At 50.2% G+C, this 22,656-nt stretch overlaps 1 protein-coding gene across 6 annotated transcripts in view; it reads left to right on the top strand.

Annotated features, from left to right (window-relative positions):
* Positions 1–22,656, top strand: part of LOC145361626 (caspase recruitment domain-containing protein 11-like) — a 71,090-nt gene that overhangs the window by 14,676 nt on the left and 33,758 nt on the right. For all 6 annotated transcript variants that reach the window (XM_080217499.1, XM_080217502.1, XM_080217501.1 and 3 more), the window contains exons 3-6: positions 835–972; positions 11,118–11,443; positions 18,881–19,060; positions 21,737–21,886. In XM_080217499.1, the coding sequence (XP_080073625.1) occupies positions 835–972; positions 11,118–11,443; positions 18,881–19,060; positions 21,737–21,886 (794 nt within the window). The remainder of the gene's footprint in view (positions 1–834; positions 973–11,117; positions 11,444–18,880; positions 19,061–21,736; positions 21,887–22,656) is intronic.

Below are 22,656 nucleotides of genomic sequence, written 5' to 3'. Positions count from 1 at the left end.
CACCAGTCCTTTGAGGCAGTTAATGGAACCTGTATCTGGGATCCACTAGCTTGGCACCGGAGGTCTGGGCGACACACTGGCACAATGGTTAGCACTGCTCCCTCATGATGCCAGAGGCCCGGGTTCAATTCTGGCTTTGGTCACTGTCTGTGTGGAGTTTGCACGTTCTCCCTGTGTCTGCGTGGGTTCATAGAATCATAGAACCCTACAGTGCAGAAAGAGGCCCTTCGGCCCATTGAGTCCGCGCCAAACGCAATCCCACCCAGGCCCTACCCCCATATCCCTACATATTACACCCACTAATCCCTCTAACCTATGCATCCCTGAACACTAAGAGGCAATTTCTTAGCATGGGTTTCCTCCAGGCACTCCATTTTCCTCCCACAGTCCAAAGATGTGCAGGTTAGGTGGATTGGCCATGCTAAATTGTCCCTTAGTGTCCAAGATGTGTAGGTTAGGTGGATTGGCCATGCTAAATTGCCCCTTAGTGTCCAAAGATGTGCAGGTTAGGTGGATTGGCCATGCTAAATTGTCCCTTAGTGTCCAAAGGTGTGCGGGTTAGGTGGATTGGCCATGCTAAATTGTCCCTTAGTGTCCAAAGGTGTGCGGGTTAGGTGGATTGGCCATGCTAAATTGTCCCTTAATGTCAGAGGGATTAGCTAGAGTAAATGTGGGGAGTTATGGGAATATGGCCTTGGTGGGATTGTAGTTAGTACAGACTCAATGGGCTGAATGGCCTCTTTCTGTACTGTGGGGAATCTCTGATTCTATTTTCTGCTGCTATTGTCGCCTTGACTCTCCTGTTGCTTGAACAGCAATCCTCCCTGTTTGCAGGTCGCCTCCTGGATATCTTGCGTACACGGGGTAAGCGTGGATACGAGGCCTTCCTGGACAGCCTGGAACTTTACTACGTTGAACTCTACAAGTTAATCACGGGCAAAGAGCCATCCAGACGTTGCTCGGTGTTGATCGGTGAGTAACCAGCTGTTTACGTGCCAAAGTCTTTTCGTAAATACACATCAGCCAGTGGATTGTCAGATGACCAATGAACTGACAGGCGGTTGAATTTCAAAGCTTATGGGTTAATTCCGGTATGTCAGAATTGTGATGACAGGAGGCAGTTGCTACATGTGTTGGGTTTTTGTTTTAATGTTTCTACAGAATGGTTAAAATTCGATAGGCAGTCGGCGTGCCTGGAAAACGTTTAACACAATGGTTGCGCAAACAAGTTAATTCCTCACTTTTTGTTACTTTGTTAGAGCTAACGGATTTCTGTTTACAACAAAGAATCCTAGGTGTGATAATACCCATGATATGCATGGGGGAATTGGCCTCCCAGTTGGGCTTGTTGAATACAAGCTCCCTGGGGATTTGTAATCAGTCAACCAGATGGAGCTCCCATACAGGGTCCTATATAAAGCAAGACAATGAGTGGGTCCATTATACTTTAAGTCCCGGTTGGGATCTGTTGTATTCACCACAGGCTTGTGGTTATTGTTTATTCTCTCTCTGTGGCAATAAAACACTGTCCCTTTACAGCCAACTCCTGGAGTTATTATATCTGGGAAGTTGATTGATTGATAGGTTCTTGTGGTAATGTGCAAAGCTGGGTTGGTAGCAGAGAGAAAGAAGCTTTAGCAGTTTTTTAGCATTGGAATTGCTGGTAGCACTCTGCTGAAGTCAGCGGTATGTATAGGCTGTTCCTGAGAACTCTCTCTTCACAAAATCTTGCTTCATGAGAACTGCAAGGCTGTTAACAAGTATGCCCAGGTCTGCTAACTATATTTATCTGAAAGTGGTTAGATCTATACATGAATGAGGCTTATTTGGAACTGAAACAGTAATAAGCTCTGAAGTAATTTCCTTCAATTTTAAATCATGTTCAACTGTTAATGGTTAGGCTGCTTCATTTGTTACAGTCATCTTTAAACGATAACATTAAATAAAGTAGTTGTACGATAAGAGATCGTTACTATGTCAGTGGAATCAATCCTGGAGCGAGGTCCCTCTCCTCACATATTTATGCCAAAAATAAAAATGTGTTAGGGCCTAGACTGCCTCTCTATTGTAAACTGGGGTTCTGGTCCTGGACCCTAATGGGGTTTACTGGACACACACATGATTAGTTAACATTGGAATTGAATGTTGAACTGAGTCATTTCACTGGAGCCAAATTTAATCCAGATCAGATTAATCTCTGTTAAGATCGTAAGAAATAGGAACAGAGTAGGCCATTCGGCCCCTCAAGCCTGCTCCAACGTCATGGCTCATCCGACATTCCTCACTTTCCTGCCCTATCCCCGGAACTCCCTTACTAATCAACAATTTATCTATCTGAGCCTTAAATAAGCTCAAGGACTCTGCCCCCACAGTTCTGTCTGGCAAGGAGTTCTAAAGACTCACTTGAAAGAAGAAAATTCCTCTGTGTCTCAGTCTTAAATTGGTGACCCTTTATTCTGAGACTATTCCTCTGGTTCCAAACTCTCAGCATTTACTCTGTCAAGCTCCCTGAGGATCCCAGGTGTTTCCGTGAGATCACCTCTCATTCCAATCAGCCAAGTCCCAACCTGTTTAACCTTTCCTCATGAGTCAATCCCTGTATCCCGAGAAATCTTCCTTCTCTGTACTTCCTCCAATGAGGCAATAACTTTCCTTAACTTCAGGGCACCAAAACTGCTCAGAGTGCTCCAGATGTGGACTCACCAGTACCCTGAACAGTTGCAACAAGGGGGTGGCACGGTAGCACAGTGGTTAGCACTGCTGCTTCACAGTGCCAGGGTCCTGGGTTCGATTCCCGGCTTTGGTGCCTGTGTGGAGTTTGCACATTCTCCCCGTGTCTGCGTGGGTTTCCTCCGGGTGCACCGGTTTCCTCCCACAGTCCAAAAGATGTGCGGGTTAGGTTGATTGGCTGTGCTAAAATCCCCCCTTACTGTTCTGAGATGTGTAGGCTAAAGGGATTAACGGGTAAATATGTAGCGATATGGGGGTAGGGAATGGGTGAGATTGTGGTCGGTGCAGACTCGATGGGCCAAATGGCCTCTTTCTGTCCTGTAGGGTTTCTATGATTCTATGAAGACTTCCCAACTCTTATACTCCAACCCCCTTGAAATAAGGGCCAATATTCCATTAGCTTCCCTGATTACCTGCTGCACTGATGTGGTCGCTTCTGTGGTTCGTACACAAGTACTGCCAAGTCCCTTAAAAAACCGGAATATTCTCTGGGCTCGGACACAGAAGGGCGATCTCCCTAGCGTCTGACTCCCCCTGTGTTTTAGGCCAGAGTCTAGATTATTGTTGTCCCTTCACTCTGATAACAACATCCTTGCCTGAAACTTGACCCCCCCCCCCATGCCCCCTGGTGTGCCAAGCCCATTGACCCATTGTTTCATCAAAGGAAGTTGAAACAAAGACTCGGGTTCCCGCAAGATCACAGGATGCCTCGAAGCACAAGGAAGTGATCTTCGACCTGTGGTTACTGTTGTAATGTAGGAAACATAGTGGTAAGTCTGAGAGCCTTTGAGGTAGCAACCTGGATTATTTAGGATATATACAACACTCCCTGGCTTTTGATCATAGAATCCCGACAGTGCAGAAAGAGGCCATTTGGCCCATTGAGCTTACACCGATAACAACCCCATCCAGGCCCTACCCCGTAACCCCGTGCACTTACCCCACCAATCTCCCTGACCCCAAGGGCAACTTAGCACGGCCAAGCCACCTAACCTACATACCTTTGGACATTAAGGGGCAATTTAGCCTGGCTAGTTCGCCAAACTTGCACATCTTTGGGCACTAAGAGGCAATTTAGCATGGCCAATCCACCTAATTTGCACATCATTGGACACTAAGGGGCATTTTAGCATGGCCAATCCACCTAACCTGCACATCTTTGAATACTAAGGGACAATTTAGCATGGTCAATCAACCTAATCTGCACATCTTTGGACACTGAGGGACAATTTAGCATGGCCAATCCACCTAATCTGCACATCTTTGGACACTAAGGGACAATTTAGCATGGCCAATCCACCTAATCTGCACATCTTTGGACACTAAGGGACAATTTAGCATGGTCAATCCACCTAACCTACACATCTTTGGATACTAAGGGGCAATTTAACATGACCAATCCATCTCACCTGCACAACTTAGGACACTGAGGGGAAATTTGGCACGACCGATCCCCCTAACCTACAGATCCTGGGACTGTGGGAGGAAACCGGAGCACCCGGAGGAAACTCACCCAGACACGGGGAGAACGTGCAAACCCCATGCAGACAGCGACCCGAGGCTGGAATCGAACCCGGGTCCCTGGCGCTGCGAGGCAGCAGTGCTAACCACTGTGCCACCGTGCCTCCCCTTCTCCCAGCAACTGATTCCAGCATTTTGTACACTCCGGATGCAGACTTGGAGATGGGCAAAGGGTTAAATTCTGAAAGCATACTTAGCTTCCTGTTGAAACATTTCCTGTATCTATTCACAGCCAAGCAGAAAATAATAAGCTTTCCAGAGTCAGACTATAGATTGCAGCATTTGCACAAAACAATTTGGAACCCCTCCCCCACCCCCCCACCCCCCCGAGCCGTGTCACCCTAGCTGCATTCACACATCCACTCGACGCCCCGCTCGAACCCCATTCAATCTTTCCTTCCTTTTTAAATCTATTCTCTTCTCCTTCATCTTTTTTGACTCAGTCGTGGGACATTGATGTCGCTGGCGAGGTCAGCATTTATTGCCCCACCCCTAGTTGCCCCTTGAGAAGGGGGTGGTGGTGAGCTGCCTTCTTGAACGGCTTGATGCAAACCGAGGTTTGCCAAGCCTCCCCCCACGCTGACAGGGTTAAAGGCCCCCAGTTCTGCCCTTCACATGTAACCCTGGGAGATTAGTGTTGCTATTAACTATTAACCTGAACGATTCAAAAGTGCCAGCCACCAAAGGCAATGCTTCTCCTGTCCTCAGCCAGTGTCCACACCACTGGGCGACCATCGAGAATATTTTAGTTCTTGATTCACTTGGACGTGGGGGTCGCTGGCTGGGCCGACACTTATAGCCCATCCTTAGCTGCCTCTTGAAACTGAGTGGCTCGCTCGGCGATTTTCAGAGGGTTCGATTCCCGGCTCGGCCTGTGCGGAGTCTGCACATTCTCCCCGTGTCTGCGTGGGTTTCCTCCGGGTGCTCCGGTTTCCTCCGAAAGGTTAGGTGCATTGGCTGTGCTAAATTCTCCCGAACAGACGCTGGAGTGCGGCGACTAGTGAGATTTTCACAGTAACTTCATTGCAGTGTTAATGTAAACTACCGGAGGCACTAATAAACGTACTTAAAAATTTGAAGTGCGGGATCTTTTACTCTCGCCTGAGATGGCAGACGGGACCCGGGCTTCATGTCTGCTCTTGTGAGGCATGACCCTTTTGAAGCAACTCACAAGAACATAGGAATTGGGAGCAGAAGTAGGCCATTCAGCCCTTCCAGCCTGTTCTGCCATTCAATCAGATCATGGTTGATCCCTCCCTGGGTAGAACGGTAGCACGGTGGGTTAGCACTGCTGCTTCACAGCTCCAGGGTCCTGGGTTCGATTCCCGGCTCAGGTCACTGTCTGTGTGGAGTTTGCACATTCTCCTCATGTCTGCGTGGGTTTCCTCCCACAGTCCAAAGACGTGCGGGTTAGGTTGATTGGCCATGCTAAGAAATTGCCCCTTAGTGCCCAGGGATGTGTAGGTTAGAGGGATTAGTGGGCATAATATGTAGGGATATGGGGGTAGGGCCTGGGTGGGATTGTGTTGGGTGCAGACTCGATGGGCTGAAGGGCCTCTTTCTGTACTGTGGGGTTCTATGGTCTCAAATCCACCTCCCCATATCCTTATTTCCCATTTTTTAAAATTAGAAAAATATTTATCTCCTTCTTGAAATCATTCGGATGCTGTAGGACAGCAAGTTCCACAAATTCACCACTCTCTGAAAGGAATAGTTTCTCCTCATCTCGGTTTTAAATCTACTGCCTCTCGACCCACGCCTGTGACCCTCTTGTTCAAGATTGCCCCACAAGGGGACGTATTTACTTTATCAATCCCTTTTAAAATTGTACATACTTTGATCAGATCCCCTCTCATCCTGATAAACTCCAGCGAGTGTAACATTTTAAAGTTTATTTATTAGCGTCACAAGTAGGTTTACATTAACACTGCAATGAAGTTACCATGAAAATCTCCCTAGTCACCATATCCAGCGTGTGTTCGGGTACGCTGAGGGAGAATTTACAATGCACCTAACCCGCATGTCTTTCGGACTGTGGGAGGAAACCGCAGCGCCTAGAGAAAACCCACGCAGACATGGGGAGAATGTGCTGATTCTGCATGGATAGTGACCCAGCCCAGGAATTGAACGCAAGTTCCACCTAAACCGCACATCGTTGGGCGATAAGAAGCAATTCAACCTGGCCAATCCATACAATCTTTCGGACTGTGAGAGGAAACCGGAGCACCCGGAGGAAACCCCCGCAGACATGGGGAGAATGTGCAGATTCCGCACAGACAGTGACCCAAGCCAGGAATCAAATGCAAATCCACTTAAAGCACTCAACAGTAAGAAGCAATTCAACAGGGCCGATCCATCTAACTTTTCAGACTGTGGGAGGAAACCGGAGCACCCGGAGGAAACCCACGCAGACATGGGGAGAACGTGCAGACTTCATCACAGACAGAGACCCGAGCCGGGAATCGAACCTGGGACCCTGAGCACTGTGAGGCCGCAGTGCTAACCACTGCGCCGCCGCAGTGCTAACCATGCGCCACTCTACTGAACAGTGGTAATATTGCTGGACTATTTATCCAGAAACGTAGCTAATGTCCTGAGGGATATGTTGATGAGGGTTGGGGGAGGGACGTGGGGGGGGTGGGGGGAAACAAGTTTGGAGATGAGGAGCATAAATATCAGCATAGAGCAGTCAGGCCGAATGGCCTTTGTGAATCCCCTGAGAAAGATTTGCTGAAGGAAATCTACCGACATCTCCAGCAGAGGCTGTAACATCATCAGAATTCCTTGGAATGAGCGGTGCGTGTCCACATGTTGTTGGAATGCATTACAAGCATTCCAGCTCCGTCCCAACCTGCCTGACTCCTGACAGAAGCGCTCGCTGGGACACGCCACTGTTTCACTGGGATTAGTAAATTCATGCAGAGGTTAAGAAAAATACGCAATATTCTGGATCTCCGGGGCAGCTATCTCCACCCGTTAGTGACCTGCCGAGGGGTTATCCTCAGGGCGACTGACCACTGCCCCTTCTAGCACCGGGGCGGGCACATCGTGCCAGCATCTGCTCTGTTCCCCGTCACCCTGCCAGTGTATCCCCTCTCTGGCAGGCTACAGCAGGCCAACACACAATGCATTCCAGTCATTATCCTTACCACTGCTGCCGCTCGTGGAAGGATGGGGACGGAGAGGGGCGAGGACTTAAAATAATCAGCAGAAGAAGCAAAAATGCGACGTGAAGGGGTGAATCATAGAGTCCCGACAGTGCAGAAGGAGGCCATTCGGCCCATCGAGTCTGCACCCACCACAATCCCACCCATCCTCCTAACCCCATGCATTTACCTGACACCTAGGGGCAATTTAGCACCACAAATGCACCTGACCCGCGCATCTTTCGGACTGTGGGAGGAAACCGGAGTACCCGGAGGAAACCCACACAGACAAGGGAGACGGTGTGCAGACTCCACACAGACAGCGACCCAAGCTGGGAGGTTACTCCATTGGCAACTGAAAAGGGCAATTGGCATGGGGTGATAAATATTGCCCCACAGCCCATGAATGATTTGAAAAAATAGTGAAGCAGATAAATTCAGATTCTGACTGAACGATGCCCCTACACCGAGATCGCACAGCGGTTAGCACTGCTGCCTCACAGCACCAGGGACCCTGGTTCGATTCTGGCCTCGGGACACTGTCTGTGTGGAGTTTGCACGTTCTCCCTGTGTCTGTGTGGGTTTCCTTCGGGTGCTCCGGTTTCCTCCCACAGTCTAAAGATGTGCAGATTAGGTGGATTGGCCGTGCTAAATTGCCCCTTGGTGTCCAAAGATGTGTAGGTTAGGTGGATTGGCCATGCTAAATTGCCCCTTGGTGTCCAAAGATGTGTAGGTTAGGTGGATTGGCCATGCTAAATTACCCGTTAGTGTCCAAAGATGTGCAGGTTAGGTGGATTGGCCATGCTAAATTGCCCCTTAGTGTCCAAAGATGTGCAGGTTAGGTGGATTGGCCATGCTAAATTACCCGTTAGTGTCCAAAGATGTGCAGGTTAGGTGGATTGGCCATGCTAAATTGCCCCTTAGTGTCCAAAGATGTGCAGGTTAGGTGGATTGGCCAGGCAAATTGTCCCCTTAGTTTCCAAAGATGTGCAGGTTAAGTGGATTGACCGTGTTAAATTGTCCCTTAGTGTCCAAAGATGTGTAGGTTAGGGGGATTGGCCAGGTTAAATTACCCGTTAGTATCTGTAATAACTGCAGGACTCGCTGTAAAGGAAAAGTGCTTCATTGTACAAAATAAAGTGAAGCAAAAGCACAAGCCTGTGGTGAACACAAACAGGTCCCAACCAAGATAATAGAATAATGAACCCACTCAGGATCTGCAGAATCTGCATCTTCTCCCCGTGTATGTGTGGGTTTCCTCCACGTGCTCTGGTTTCCTCCCACAATCCGAATGACGTGTTGGTGAGGGTGCACTGGCCATGCTAAATTCCCCCTCAGGAGTGTGGCAACTCGGGGATTTTCACAGTAACTTCATTGCAGTGTTAATGTCAGCCAACCCCTGACACTAATAAATGAAAAGATGGACTGTGGGAATGCAGCGGAGAATGGGCCAGAAGGGGAAGTGGGGGTGGGTTGGTTGGTGGCAGACGGAGGAGATTTGGCAACTCGAGGTATAAATGACGATCAAAATTCGGAAGTGGAATTGGTTGACGGGTGCTAAGCAATGTTCTGGCAATGTTGCCAGAACTTCCAAGGTTTTGCTTGTGAGTGGGCTAGCCTGTGGTTTCTTCAAAGGCTGCTTCTCATTAATTCTGTGCCACTGCGATCTGGGATTGTCCAGAGGCCCCCGGAGGCAAGACTGTATCTGTCTCGCGGTTTCCGGAATCGAGATCTGGGATTGACGCTGAGCAAGTCCTGGCACGGGTCTTGGGCAAGTGGCAAACATCAGATAAAAGGATCAGTCACTGAGGAGAGGGAACTAGTGCAAACAATGTATGTATTCATTGCCAAATAATGTCCAGGCTGTTGGTATAGTAGGTTACCAGGGTAGGATTTGTAGGATTAACCATTCACTGCACCGATTCTGAAGCAGGGGATTGGCAAGGGTCGATCCGGAGTGCTTGCACGGCTAACAAGGGTCTCGACTGGAGTTCTGGGATCTCTTCTTGGGGCTGAAGAAAATTCCTTGCAAAGCTTTCAAATAAAGATAGCACTGATCTCCAAGCACTTCCTCTCCAAAGTCTGATAAATGCTTTCGATATTGTGGCACACTGTGGCCTCGGGTCGCTGTCTGTGTGGAGTCTGCACACTTTCCCTCATGTCTGGGTTTCCTTCGGGTGAACAAAGAACAAAAACAGCCCGGGAAACAGGCCCTTCGGCCCAACGAGCCCGCGCCGCCATCTTAACACCACCAGTCCCCTCCTCCACCCATGACCCTTATCTAATGTTTTATGGCCATCCACATTGAGGGAAACTAATTTAGAAACAATTTATTACTGCCAGTCAGCCTAATAGCACATCTTTGGGGTGTGGGAGGAAACTGGAGCGCCCGGAGAAAACCCGGAAAGCACGGGGAGAATGCGCAAACTCCCACAGACACCGGCCCAAATCCGATTTCCTCCCAAATATGTAGGTTAGGTGGATTGGCCATGCTAAATTGCCCCTTAGTGTCCAAAGATGAGCAGATTAGGTGGATTGGCCATGCTAAATTGCCCCTTAGTGTCCAAAGATGTGTAGGTTAGGTGGATTGGCCATGCTAAATTGCCCCTTAGTGTCCAAAGATGAGCAGATTAGGTGGATTGGCCATGCTAAATTTTCCCTTAGTGTTCAAAGATATGCAGGTTAGGTGGATTGGCCATGCTAAATTGCCCCTTAGTGTCCAAAGATGTGTAGGTTAGGTGGATTGGCCATGCTAAATTGCTCCTTAGTGTCCAAAGATGTGCAGTTTTGGTGGATTGACCATGCTAAATTGCCCCTTAGTGTCCAAAGATGTGCAGTTTTGGTGGATTGACCATGCTAAATTGCCCCTTAGTGTCCAAAGATGTGTAGGTTAGGTGGATTGGCCATGCTAAATTGCCCCTTAGTGTCCAAAGATGTGCAGTTTTGGTGGATTGACCATGCTAAATTGCCCCTTAATGTCCAAAGATGTGCAGATTAGGGGGATTGGCCATATATGGGTTTAGGGGGAGAAGTCTGGGTCGGATAATCTGTTCCTGATGGGCCGCACTGTAGGGATTCTATAATCAGGAACATCCTTTTAATCTTTCAGCCATTTATTGTGTTTCTTAAATGTTGTGAGAGTTTCCGCCTCTCCCACCCTCTCAGGCAGCGAGTTCCAGATACCCACCACCTGCTGGGTGAAGTTGAGAGCCAGCTGCCAGATAGCCGCAAGAACTTGTAATCTTGTGATAATATTTAATTTAAAGCTTTAATCAGCCACATAGCTACTATCTTCAATTTTTACAAGATTAACCCACTTAATCTGTGCTTTCATATTAATAGCAGTGATGTGATAGGGTTGTTATTGCTCATACAATCCCTATAGTGCAGCAGGAAGCCATTCGGTCCACCATGTTTGCATTGAGTTTCTGACAGGATCTCTTATCCAGAATTATCCTCCACCCTATCCCGGTGCCTTGCACAGTCACCATAGTTATTCACCCCTAACCCACACATCTTTGGACACTAAGGGGCAATTTAGCATGGCCAATCCACCTAATCTGCACATCTTTGGACACAGGGAGAATGTGTAAACTCACAGAGAAAGGCACCCAAGGTTGGAATGGAACCCGGATCCCTGGCGCTACAAGGCCTTGTTCCATCATGTTGTTATTAATCTATCCTCCCTTCTCCTCTCCCACCTGACTGTCCTCCTCGCAGTGGAAGAGGGCTATGAAGGACTGACGCAGTTTCTGATGGACGAGGCTGTCAAGCTGCAGAAACAGCTGAAGGACAGGGACATGGAGATCCATAAGCTGCACGGCAAGTGCGAGGCCCTGCAGGAGAGCTACAAGCAGCTCGGCCAACATAACCAGGAGCTGAGGAGCTTCCAGGAGCGTTATAGCAAGCTGAAGGAGGAGTTCCATCTCTACAACAACGAGCTGAACAAGATCAAGGAGGGGAACTATTTGCTGTCACTGCGTAATGCCAAACTCAACGAGGAGAAGAATGAGGCGGTGATGAGGAGCCGGGAGCTGCAGCTTGAGGTGAGAATGCAGAACTTTCTTTTACTATTAGAATAGATTAGACCGTGACATTGGGCAAAATGGATGGCCTACTGATTTCCCATGATGCATCGGGGATGCAGAATTCCGCCCTTCCTGTGCATCATGGGAAATCACTGATTCATGCCCCTGGTGCATCATGGGAAATCATTGGTTCACACTCCAGGTGCATCATGGGAAATCACTGGTTCACACTCCAGGTGCATCATGGGAAACAATTAGTTCACAACCCCCAGTGCATCATGGGAAATCACTGGTTCACACTCCAGGTGCATCATGGGAAATAATTAGTTCACAACCCCCAGTGCATCATGGGAAATCACGGGTTCACACTCCAGGTGCATCATGGGAAATCACTGGTTCACACCCCCGGTGCATCATGGGAAATCATTGTTTTACACTCCCGGTGCATCATGGAAAATCATGGATTCTTGCCCTGCAGTCTTGTTGGAAATGACCACCCTGCCTTGGACATTGTTGGCTGGGCCAGCATTTATTGCCCATCCTTAGTTGCCTTTGGAGGGCAGTTGAGAGTCAACCGCATTGCTGTGGCTCTGGAGTCACATTTAAAATTTATTTTATTAGTGCCACAAGTAGATTTACATTAACACTGCAATGAAGTTACTGTGAAAATCCCCTAGTCACCACACTCTGGCGCCTGTTCGGGTACACTGAGGGAGAATTTAGCACGGCCAATGCACCTAACCAGCACGTCTTTCCGACTGTGGGAGGAAACCGGAGCACCCGGAGGAAACCCACGCAGACACGGGGAGAATGTGCAGACTCCACACAGACAGTGACCCGAGGCTGGAACCACTGCCAGGTGAGGACGGCAGATTTCCTTCTCTAAAGGGAAATTAGTGTTTTTCCGACAATGTTTTCACGGTCCTCAGTAGATTTTAATTCCAGATTTTTTTTTATTGAATTCAAATTCCACCATCTGCCGTGGCGGATTCGAACCTGGGTCCCCAGAACATTAGCTGAGTTTCTAGATTAATAGTCTCGCAATAATCCCACTATGCCATTGCCTCCACTCCTCACCTGTTACCTCTTGGGAAACAGTTCAGTTTTTATTCGGATGGTGTGGGTGGAGGAGATATGAATCCTCTTGCGCCACCCCCCCCCCCACCCCCTCTTGCCCTTCACCCCTCTTTGCCAGTGTTGTTCAATACACCCCTTCAGGAGTTATCCCCCCCATTCACTTCCACTTGGCACCTTGGGAAGTGCAGTAACCAGCTTACCCACTCCCCCTTTGCCACCCACTCAACCTCTCCCAACCACTAGGCAATCTCATTTTTCTTTTCAGTTGCAGATCAGTTAGAGATAAGCGTTGGCAGCGATTCTGGGGACACTTTTCCTCTTCTCTTTCAAAACTTTGCTCAAGTACAGTCAGGCTCTGGCACGTACGAGGCTGGAGGTGGCACAGCAGGTAGCATCCCTGCCTCTGGGCCAGAAATTCTGGATTCAAATCCACCCCAGGAACTTTTACCTTGCCCAGTCTGGTTGACGTGGCACAGTGGGTTAGCACTGCAGCCTCACAGCGCCAGGGATCTGGGTCTGAATCCTGGCTTGGGTCACTCACTGTGTTGGAGTTTGCGCATTCTCCCCATGTCTGCGTGGGTTTCCTCCAGGTTCTCCGGTTTCCTCCCACAGTCCAAAAGGTGTGCTGGTTAAGGTGCACCGGCCTCTCTGCTCACATCACCAGAATATATTAAAATAAATATCCACCCTTTAGGATTGATTTATGTCACAAGTAGTCTTACATTAACACTGTAATGAAGTTACTGTGAAAATCCCCTAGTCACCACTTTCCAGCGCCTGTTTGGGTACATTGAGGGACAATTTAGCATGGCCAATCCATCTAACCTGCACTTCTTTGGACACTAAGATGCAATTTAGAATGGCCAATCCACCTAACCTACACATCTTTGGACACTAAGGGGCAATTTAGCATGGCCAATCTGCCTAACCGACACATCTTTGGACACTAAGGGGCAATTTAGCATGGCCAATCTACCTAACCTACACATCTTTGGACACTAAGGGGCAATTTAGCATGGCCAATCCACCTAACCTACACATCTTTGGACACTAAGGGGCAATTTAGCATGGCCAATCTACCTAACCTGCACATCTTTGGACACTAAGGGGCAATTTAGCATGGCCAATCCACCTAACCTGCACATCTTTGGACACTAGGATGCAATTTAGCCTGGCCAATCTACCTAACCTGTACATCTTTGGACACTAAGGGACAATTTAGCATGGCCAATCCACCTAACCTGCACATCTTTGGACACTAAGGGGCAATTTAGCATGGCCAATCCACCTAACCTGCACATCTTTGGACACTAGGATGCAATTTAGCCTGGCCAATCCACCTAACCCGCACATCTTTGGACACTAAGGGGCAATTTAGCATGGCCAATCCACCTAACCTGCACATCTTTGGACACTAGGTTGCAATTTAGCATGGCCAATCCACCAAAACTATACATCTTTTGGACTGTGGGTAGCAACTGGAGCACCCGGAGGAAACCCGTGCAGACACGAGGAGAATGTGCAGACTCTGCACAGACAGTGACCCAAGCCGGGAATCAAACCTGGGCCCTTGGTGTTGTGAGGCAGCGGTGCTAACCACTGCGCCACCGTGCTTAGGAGACCAGATTCATCAGGATGTTGCCCAGGTTGTGAGGGCATTGACTATGAGGTGAGGGTGGATAAAAGCGGATTGTTTTCACTGGAAAGACAGAGGCCGAGGGGTGACCTGATAGCGGGCTCCTGTATTGAGTCCTCAGGGGCAGAAGTCCCTTTATTTACAAGTCTGACAACAGTACACAGAGTACTTTCAGTTAACAGTTTACACTCTGAGTGCCAGAGGAACTGACACGCCTGGTTAAATACAAAGCCCATCAATTTGGCCCTTAATCAGGGAGCTCATATTCTAACAGGCCCTCTTCAATTGGCTGATTAAAGTCATTACATCTACAAAATGATGAGAGGCATAGACAGGATGGATAGTCAGAGGCTTTATTCCCAGGGTGGAAAGGTAACTAACTACAAGAGGGCACAGGTTTAAATTGAGAGCGGGGGAGGTGGGGGACAAGGTTAGGGGAGGCTCGCGGGGAGCATTTTTCACACAGAGAACGGTCGGTGTCTAGGACACTTGTCCAGTGGAGGTAGTGGAAGTGGGCACGTTGGCAACATTCAAGGCAAGTTAGACACATGAATGGGAAATGGGATAGAAACAGTCAGGCTTGATGGGCCAAAGGGCCTGTCCCTGTGCTGTATTGATCTTTAAAAACAAACCCCGTGTGGAATGGAGCCAGGTCATGTGGCCACATGCGGCAGTGAGGCCTGAGGCCCAAGCTTGGGCCTAGCAGTTGCCCAGACACAGTCGAGCCTAGGGTTCATGTTGTTACCCATTTGTTCGGTATTCTTATGAGCAAGGCACTGACACATTGAAATACGAGTGAACCTCAAGGAGTAAGGATTGGAATAAGACGTAGACGAGGGCCTTGGATTAGATGGGTGATAATTATCCAACCGTGGGCTTGACCGATTGTAATGATCGAGGAGGTGAGCGATGAAGGGGGAGAGGCGGTAGTCAAAGTTAATTGAAATCCAGTACTAACTGCGTGCTACAGAGAAGCATAGAAATATAGAAACTAGAAGCAGAAGGAGGCCACTCAGCCCTTCGAGACTGTTCCGCCATTCATTTTGACCATGGCTGATCATCAAATTCAATATCCTGATCCCCCGCTTCCTCCCATATCCCATGATCCCTTTAGCCCCAAGAGTAATATCTAATTTCTTCTTCAAATCACACAACGTTTTGGTCTCAACTACTTCCTGTGGGAGTGAATTCCACACATTCAGCAGCCTCTGGGTGAAGAAATTGCTCCTCACCTCAGTTCTAAAAGGTTTACCCCTTATCCTCAAACTGTGACTCCTACGGATAGAAAGGGAGCTTTATATTGAGCGAGCGGGAGTTCTAGGCGAGGTAGTGTGCCTGAAAGTTCAGACTTTAATGCTGACCAACTCTTCAGGCTGCACCCAGATCGGTAGGCCTCAATGGAGTCAATGGGTGATGGAGGATGTGGCGCCATCTTGTGTTCGCTCTGAGTAGTGTCTCTCATCTCATCTATTGTTTTAGCATCGAACCACAGAATCCCTACAGTGCAGAAGAAGGACCTTCAGCACCCTACCCCCCCCCACTCCGAGTCTGCACTGACCATAATCCCACCCAGACCCTATCCCCATAACCCCAAGCATCCACCCTAGCTAGTCCCCCTCACACTAAGGGGCAATTTATCATGGCCAATCCACCTAACTCACTCATAGGGACGGCACGGTAGCACAGTAATTAGCACTGATGCTTCATAGCGCCAGGGACCCGTGTTCGATTCCCGGCTTGGGCCACTGTCTGTGAGGAGTCTGCACATTCTCCCTGTGTCTGCGTGGGTTTCCCCTGGGTGCTCCGGTTTCCTCCCACATTCTGAAAGATGTGCTGGTTAGATGTGTTGACCTGGACTGCGGTGACGAGGGGAATTTCACAGGAGTTTCACAGTAACTTCATTGCAGTGTTAATGTAAGTCTTACTTGTGACTAATAAATAAATAAACTTTAAATCTTTGGTCACTAAGGAGCAATTTAGCCTGGCCAATCCACCTAATCTGCACATCTTTCGCAGACATGGGGAGGATGTGCAGACTCCACACAGACAGTGACCCGAGCCGGGAATCAAACCCAGGTCCCTGGCGCTGTGAGGCAGGAGTGCTAACCCACTGTGCCACCATGCCGATAGGGGGATGCTCGAGGTAACAGAGAACGGATATGAAGGGAGAAGGCATTGCAGGGTGATGCCTGGTTATAGAAACATAGAAAAACTACAGCACAAACAGGCCCTTCAGCCCACAAGTTGCGCCGAACATTTCCCTACCTACGAGGCTTACCTATAACCCTCTATCTTACTAACTCCCATGTACTTATCCAAAAGTCTCTTAAAGGACCCTATCGAATCCGCCTCCACCACCACCGACGGCAGCCGATTCCGCACACCCACCACCCTCTGAGTGACATCTCCTCTGTACCCACTCCCCAGCACCCTAAACCTGTGTCCTCTCGAAGCGACCATTTCAGCCCTGGGAAAAAACCTCAATATCTCTCAACATTTTATACACCTCTATCAGGTCACCCCTCGTCCTTTGTCTCTCCAAGGATAGCTGGGAATGGGAGCAGTCCCACACACAGCTGAGTGAGGGGTCAGAATGCAGCGTGTTACTGGGCTACCAGTGAGAACCAGGTCAGGGTCAGGGACAGTGTCAGGGTCACGGTCAGGGTCAGTGGCACGGTCAGGGTCAGGGACAGTGTCAGGGTCAGGGTCAGTGACACGGTCGGGATCAGGGTCAGTGTCAGGGTCAGTGTCAGGGTCAGGGTCGGGATCAGGGTCAGGGTCAGGGTCGGGATCAGGGTCAGTGTCAGGGTCGGGATCAGGGTCAGGGTCAGGGTCGGGATCAGGGTCAGGGTCAGGGTCAGGGTCAGTGACACGGTCGGGATCAGGGTCAGTGTCAGGGTCAGGGTCAGGGTCGGGATCAGGGTCAGGGTCAGGGTCAGGGTCGGGATCAGGGTCAGGGTCGGGATCAGGGTCAGGGTTGGGATCAGGGTCAGGGTCGGGATCAGGGTCAGGGTCAGTGTCAGGGTCAGGGTCGGGATCAGGGTCAGGGTCAGGGTCAGGGTCGGGATCAGGGTCGGGGTTGGGTCAGGGTCGGGATCAGGGTCGGGGTTGGGTCGGGGTCAGGGTCAGGGTCAGGGTCAGGGTCAGGGTTGGGATCAGGGTCAGGGTCGGGATCAGGGTCAGGGTCGGGATCAGGGTCAGGGTCAGTGTCAGGGTCAGGGTCGGGATCAGGGTCGGGATCAGGGTCAGGGTCGGGATCAGGGTCAGGGTCAGGGTCAGGGTAAGGGTTGGGATCAGGGTCAGGATCAGGGTCAGGGTCAGAGTCAGGGTCAGGGTCGGGATCAGGGTCAGGGTCAGGGTCAGGGTCGGGATCAGGGTCAGGGTCAGGGTCAGGGTCGGGATCAGGGTCAGGGTCAGGGTCAGGGTCGGGATCAGGGTCAGGGTCAGGGTAAGGGTTGGGATCAGGGTCAGGGTCGGGATCAGGGTCAGGGTCAGGGTCGGGATCAGGGTCAGGGTCAGGGTCAGGGTCGGGATCAGGGTCAGGGTCAGGGTCGGGATCAGGGTCAGGGTCAGGGTCAGGGTCGGGATCAGAGTCAGGGTCAGGGTCAGGGTCGGGATCAGGGTCAGGGTCAGGGTAAGGGTTGGGATCAGGGTCAGGGTCGGGATCAGGGTCAGGGTCAGGGTCAGGGTTGGGATCAGGGTCAGGGTCGGGATCAGGGTCAGGGTCAGGGTCAGGGTCAGGGTAAGGGTTCGGATCAGGGTCAGGGTCGGGGTCAGGGTCGGGATCAGGGTCAGGGTCAGGGTCAGGGTCGGGATCAGGGTCAGGGTCAGGGTCAGGGTAAGGGTTGGGATCAGGGTCAGGGTCGGGATCAGGGTCAGGGTCAGGGTCAGGGTTGGGATCAGGGTCAGGGTCGGGATCAGGGTCAGGGTCAGGGTCAGGGTCGGGATCAGGGTCAGGGTCGGGATCAGGGTCAGGGTAAGGGTCGGGATCAGGGTCAGGGTCAGGGTCAGTGTCAGGATCAGTGTCAGGGTCAGGGTCGGGATGAGGGTCAGGGTCAGGGTCGGGATCAGGGTCAGGGTCGGGATCAGGGTCAGGGTCAGGGTCGGGATCAGGGTCAGGGTCGGGATCAGGGTCAGGGTCAGGGTCAGTGTCAGGATCAGTGTCAGGGTCAGGGTCGGGATCAGGGTCAGGGTCAGTGTCAGGGTCGGGATCAGGGTCAGGGTCAGGGTCGGGATCAGGGTCAGGGTCAGGGTCAGGGTCGGGATCAGGGTCAGGGTCGGGATCAGGGTGAGGGTCAGGATCAGTGTCAGGGTCAGGATCAGGGTCAGAGTCAGGGTCAGGGTCAGGGTCAGGGTCAGGGTCAGGGTCAGGGTCGGGATCAGGGTCAGGGTCAGGGTCGGGATCAGGGTCAGGGTCAGGGTCAGGGTCGGGATCAGGGTCAGGGTCGGGATCAGGGTGAGGGTCAGGATCAGTGTCAGGGTCAGGATCAGGGTCAGAGTCAGGGTCAGGGTCAGGGTCAGGGTCGGGATCAGGGTCAGGGTCAGGGTCGGGATCAGGGTCAGGGTCAGGTTTGGGATCAGGGTCAGGGTCAGGGTAAGGGTCGGGATCAGGGTCAGGGTCAGTGTCAGGGTCAGTGTCAGGATCAGTGTCAGGGTCAGGGTCAGGATCAGGGTCAGGGTCAGGGTCAGGGTCAGCCCAGGGCCTGCTCTGTCTCACTGTGACGCCCTCACCTCCCTTTCAGAATGACCAGATGAAGTGCCGGCTGCACTGGGTCCAGGAGGAGTGCCTGATGGAGCGGAAACTCTCCAGCAAGTTAAAGATGGACATTGAGCAGCTGCCGAGTAGGCCCAGCGTCACAAAACTGCAGCTGGACAACGAGCAGTTACAGAGCACCGTTCAGCAGCTCCAACACTTCATCCAGGTAACTGACCACTGCCACCGGCTCAACTCTGCCTCCGCAACCAAAAACCTCATCCTGCTTCTGCTGCACACTGAAATATACCTGCCCCCTCCCCACCACCCTACCCCTCCACACCCTTCCACCCCTCCGACCCTCACCACCCCCTCCACTCCCCCGATTGTAGACAGGACCATCCCACAGCGGGAGCTGAGCTGAATCCATGGAAAGGTCAGCCATGATCTTATTGAATGGTGGAGCAGGCTCGGATGGGCCTACTCCTACTCTTAGTTCTTACGTTCAAGCCTGCTTGACTTTTTATTAATTCGTGGATCATTCCTGGCTGGCCAGGATTTATTGCCCATCCCTAGTTGCCCGAGGTCATTGCTGTGGCTCTGGAGTCACATGTAGGCCAGACCGGGTAAGAACGGCAGATTTCCTTCCCTAAAGGACATTATTGAACCAAATGGGTTTTTCCGATAACGGTTTCATGGTTATCAGTGGATTCTTAATTCCAGATTTTTTTTATTAAATTCAAATTCCAACATCTGCCGTGGCAGGATTCGAACCCGGGTCCCCAGAACATTAACAGAGTTTCTGGGCTTCCTACCGCTAAACCACTGCCTCCTCTGATTGGCAACCCATCCACAAACGTTCACTCCCTCCACCACCGATGCACAGTAGCAGCAGTGTGTACCATCTACAAGACGCACTGCAGCAATTCACCAAGGCTCCTTAGACAGCACCTTCCAAACTCATGACCGTTACCACCTAGAGTGAGCAGCAGATACCTGGGAACAGCACTATCCAGATGTTCCCCTTCAAGTCACTCACTATCCTGACTTGGAAATATATTGTTGTTCCTTCACTGTCGCTGGGTCAGGATCCTGGAACTCCCTTCCTAACAGCACTATGGGTGTCCCTACACCACATTGACTGCAGCAGTTCAAGAGCACAGCTCACAAAGGCAATTAGGGATAGGCCAATAAATACCTAGCGAGCAAAATCCACATCCAATGAAAGAATTTTAAAGAGAAACGGCGACACGGTGGCACAGTGGTTAGCACTGCTGCCTCATCACTCCAGGGACCTGGGTTCGATTCTGGCCTTGGGTGACTGGCTGTGTGAAGTTCACTCATTCTCCCCGTGTCTGTATGGGTTTCCTCCAGGTGCTCCAGTTTCCTCCCACAGTCCAAAGATGTGTAGGTTTAGGTGAATGGGTCATGCTAAATTGCCCCTTGCTGCCCAAAGATGTGCTGGTTGGGTGGATTGGCCTTGCTAAATTGCCCCTTAGTGTCCAAAGATGTGCAGGTTAGGTGGATTGACCATGCTAAACTGCCCCTTAGTGTCCAAAGATGTGTAGGTTAGGTGGATTGGCCATGCTAAATTGCCCCTTAGTGTCCAAAGATATACATGTTAGGTGGATTGGCCATGTTAAATTGTCCCTTTAGTGTCCAAACATGTGTGGATTAGGTGGATTGGCCATGCTCAATTACACTTAGTGTCCAAAGATAGAACATAGAACATAGAACATAGAACATTACAGCGCAGAACAGGCCCTTCGGCCCACGATGTTGCGCCGACCAGTTACAAAAACAATGGCCCACTAGCCTATACCAATCCCTTTTCGTCCATAAACCTATCCATAGATCTTTTAAACGCCCCCAAACTAGGCGCATTTACAACTGCAGCAGGCAGTCTCTTAGTCTATTGTCTCTTAGTGTCCAAAGATGTGTGGGTTAGAATGATTGTCCATGCTAAATTGCCCCTTAGTGTCCAAAGATGTGTAGGTTAGGTGGATTGGCCATGCTAAATTGCCTCTTAGTGTCCAAAGATGTGCAGGTTAGGTGGATTGGCCATGCTAAATTGTCTCTTAGTGTCCAAAGATGTGTAGGTTAGGTGGATTGGCCATGCTAAATTGTCTCTTAGTGTCCAAAGATGTGTGGGTTAGAATGATTGTCCATGCTAAATTGCCCCTTAGTGTCCAAAGATGTGTAGGTTAGGTGGATTGGCCATGCTAAATTGCCTCTTAGTGTCCAAAGATGTGCAGGTTAGGTGGATTGGCCATGCTAAATTGTCTCTTAGTGTCCAAAGATGTGTAGGTTAGGGGGATTGGCCATGCTAAATTGTCTCTTAGTGTCCAAAGGTGTGTAGGTTAGGGGGATTGGCCATGCTAAATTGCCCCTTAGTGTCCAAAGATGTGTAGGTTAGGTGGATTGGCCATGCTAAATTGTCTCTTAGTGTCCAAAGATGTGTAGGTTAGGTGGATTGGCCATGCTAAATTGCCCCTTAGTGTCAAGGGGGCTAACTAAGGTAAATTACGGGGATAGGGTCTGGATGGGATTGTTGTCGGTGTAGTTTGATGGGCCGATTGGCCTTTTTCTGAACCGTACGTCTTCTATGATTCTAAGATGAATTTCCAATTTAGATCCATTTTAGTGTCGGGTTTCACCTGCCCACAAAAGCCTGGAATGAATGCTGAATCGAGGATGGGCATGGTTTGAGAGCAGCCTACCTCTCCTTCAGGCTGTTTTGATCTAGAATCCATGCGTACGTAATCTGCCATGTACTTATCCCCCCCCTTCCATTCCCAAATCAAATCTCACTGATAGAAACGGGAAATGGACCTGACTGGGCTCGAGTAAACTCCTCAAGAGCTTTCTCCAAAAAGGAATCTCTGTTGTTCATTCCCTGTGACAGGCGAAGAATGCTCTTCCAAGCACCGAGAAGGCCCTCCTGGATATTATGGAACATGACCGGAAGGAGGCATTGGAAGACAGGCAGGAACTGGCCGAGAAATTGTGCAACACTACCATGGAGCTCCAGCAAGCTGAGGAACTCCGAGATAGAGTAATTGAATCCGGACTAAAACAGCGTGGCTCAATTTCGAATGTTGTGTTGCAGACTGAGTTTCTTGATGAAAGTGGAGAGAAGTGTACACAGTTTGTGGTGGAAGGTATTGTGGTTGGCAGGGTGGCGCAGTGGTTAGCACTGCCGCCTCACAGCGCCAGGGACCCGGGTTCAATTCCGGCCTCGGGACACTGTCTGTGTGGAGTTTGCACCTTCTCCCCGTAACTGCGTGGGTCTCCTCCGGGTGCCCCGGTTTCCTACCACATTCCAAAGATGTGCAGGTTAGGTGGATTGGCCATGCTAAATTGTCCCTCAGTGTCCAAAGATGTGCAGGTTAGGTGGATTGGCCGTGCTAAATTGTCCCTCAGTGTCCAAAGATGTGCGGGTTAGGTGGATTGGCCATGCTAAATTGCCCCTTAGTGTCCCTAGATGTTCAGGTTTAGCAGATCAGCCATGCTAAATTGCCCCCTTAGTGCCAAAGATGTGTGGGTTAGGTGGATTGGCCATGCTAAATTGTCCCTCAGTGTCCAAAGATATGTAGGTTAGGTGGATTGGCCATGCTAAATTGTCCCTCAGTGTCCAAAGATGTGCAAGTTAGGTGGATTGGCCATGCTAAATTGTCCCTTAGTGTCCAAAGATGTGCAGGTTAGGTGAATTGGCCATGCTAAATTGTCCCTCAGTGTCCAAAGATGTGCAGGTTAGGTGAATTGGCCATGCTAAATTGCCCCTTGGTGTCCAAAGATGTGCAGGTTAGGTGGATTGGCCATGCT

This window comes from Carcharhinus amblyrhynchos, chromosome 35 (genome assembly GCF_965287045.1).
Source record: "Carcharhinus amblyrhynchos chromosome 35, sCarAmb.v2.hapA, whole genome shotgun sequence".
Taxonomy (NCBI): domain Eukaryota; kingdom Metazoa; phylum Chordata; class Chondrichthyes; order Carcharhiniformes; family Carcharhinidae; genus Carcharhinus; species Carcharhinus amblyrhynchos.
The sequence above is the reverse complement of the archived record's forward strand: the minus strand, read 5'-3'. Positions and strand labels throughout refer to the sequence as shown.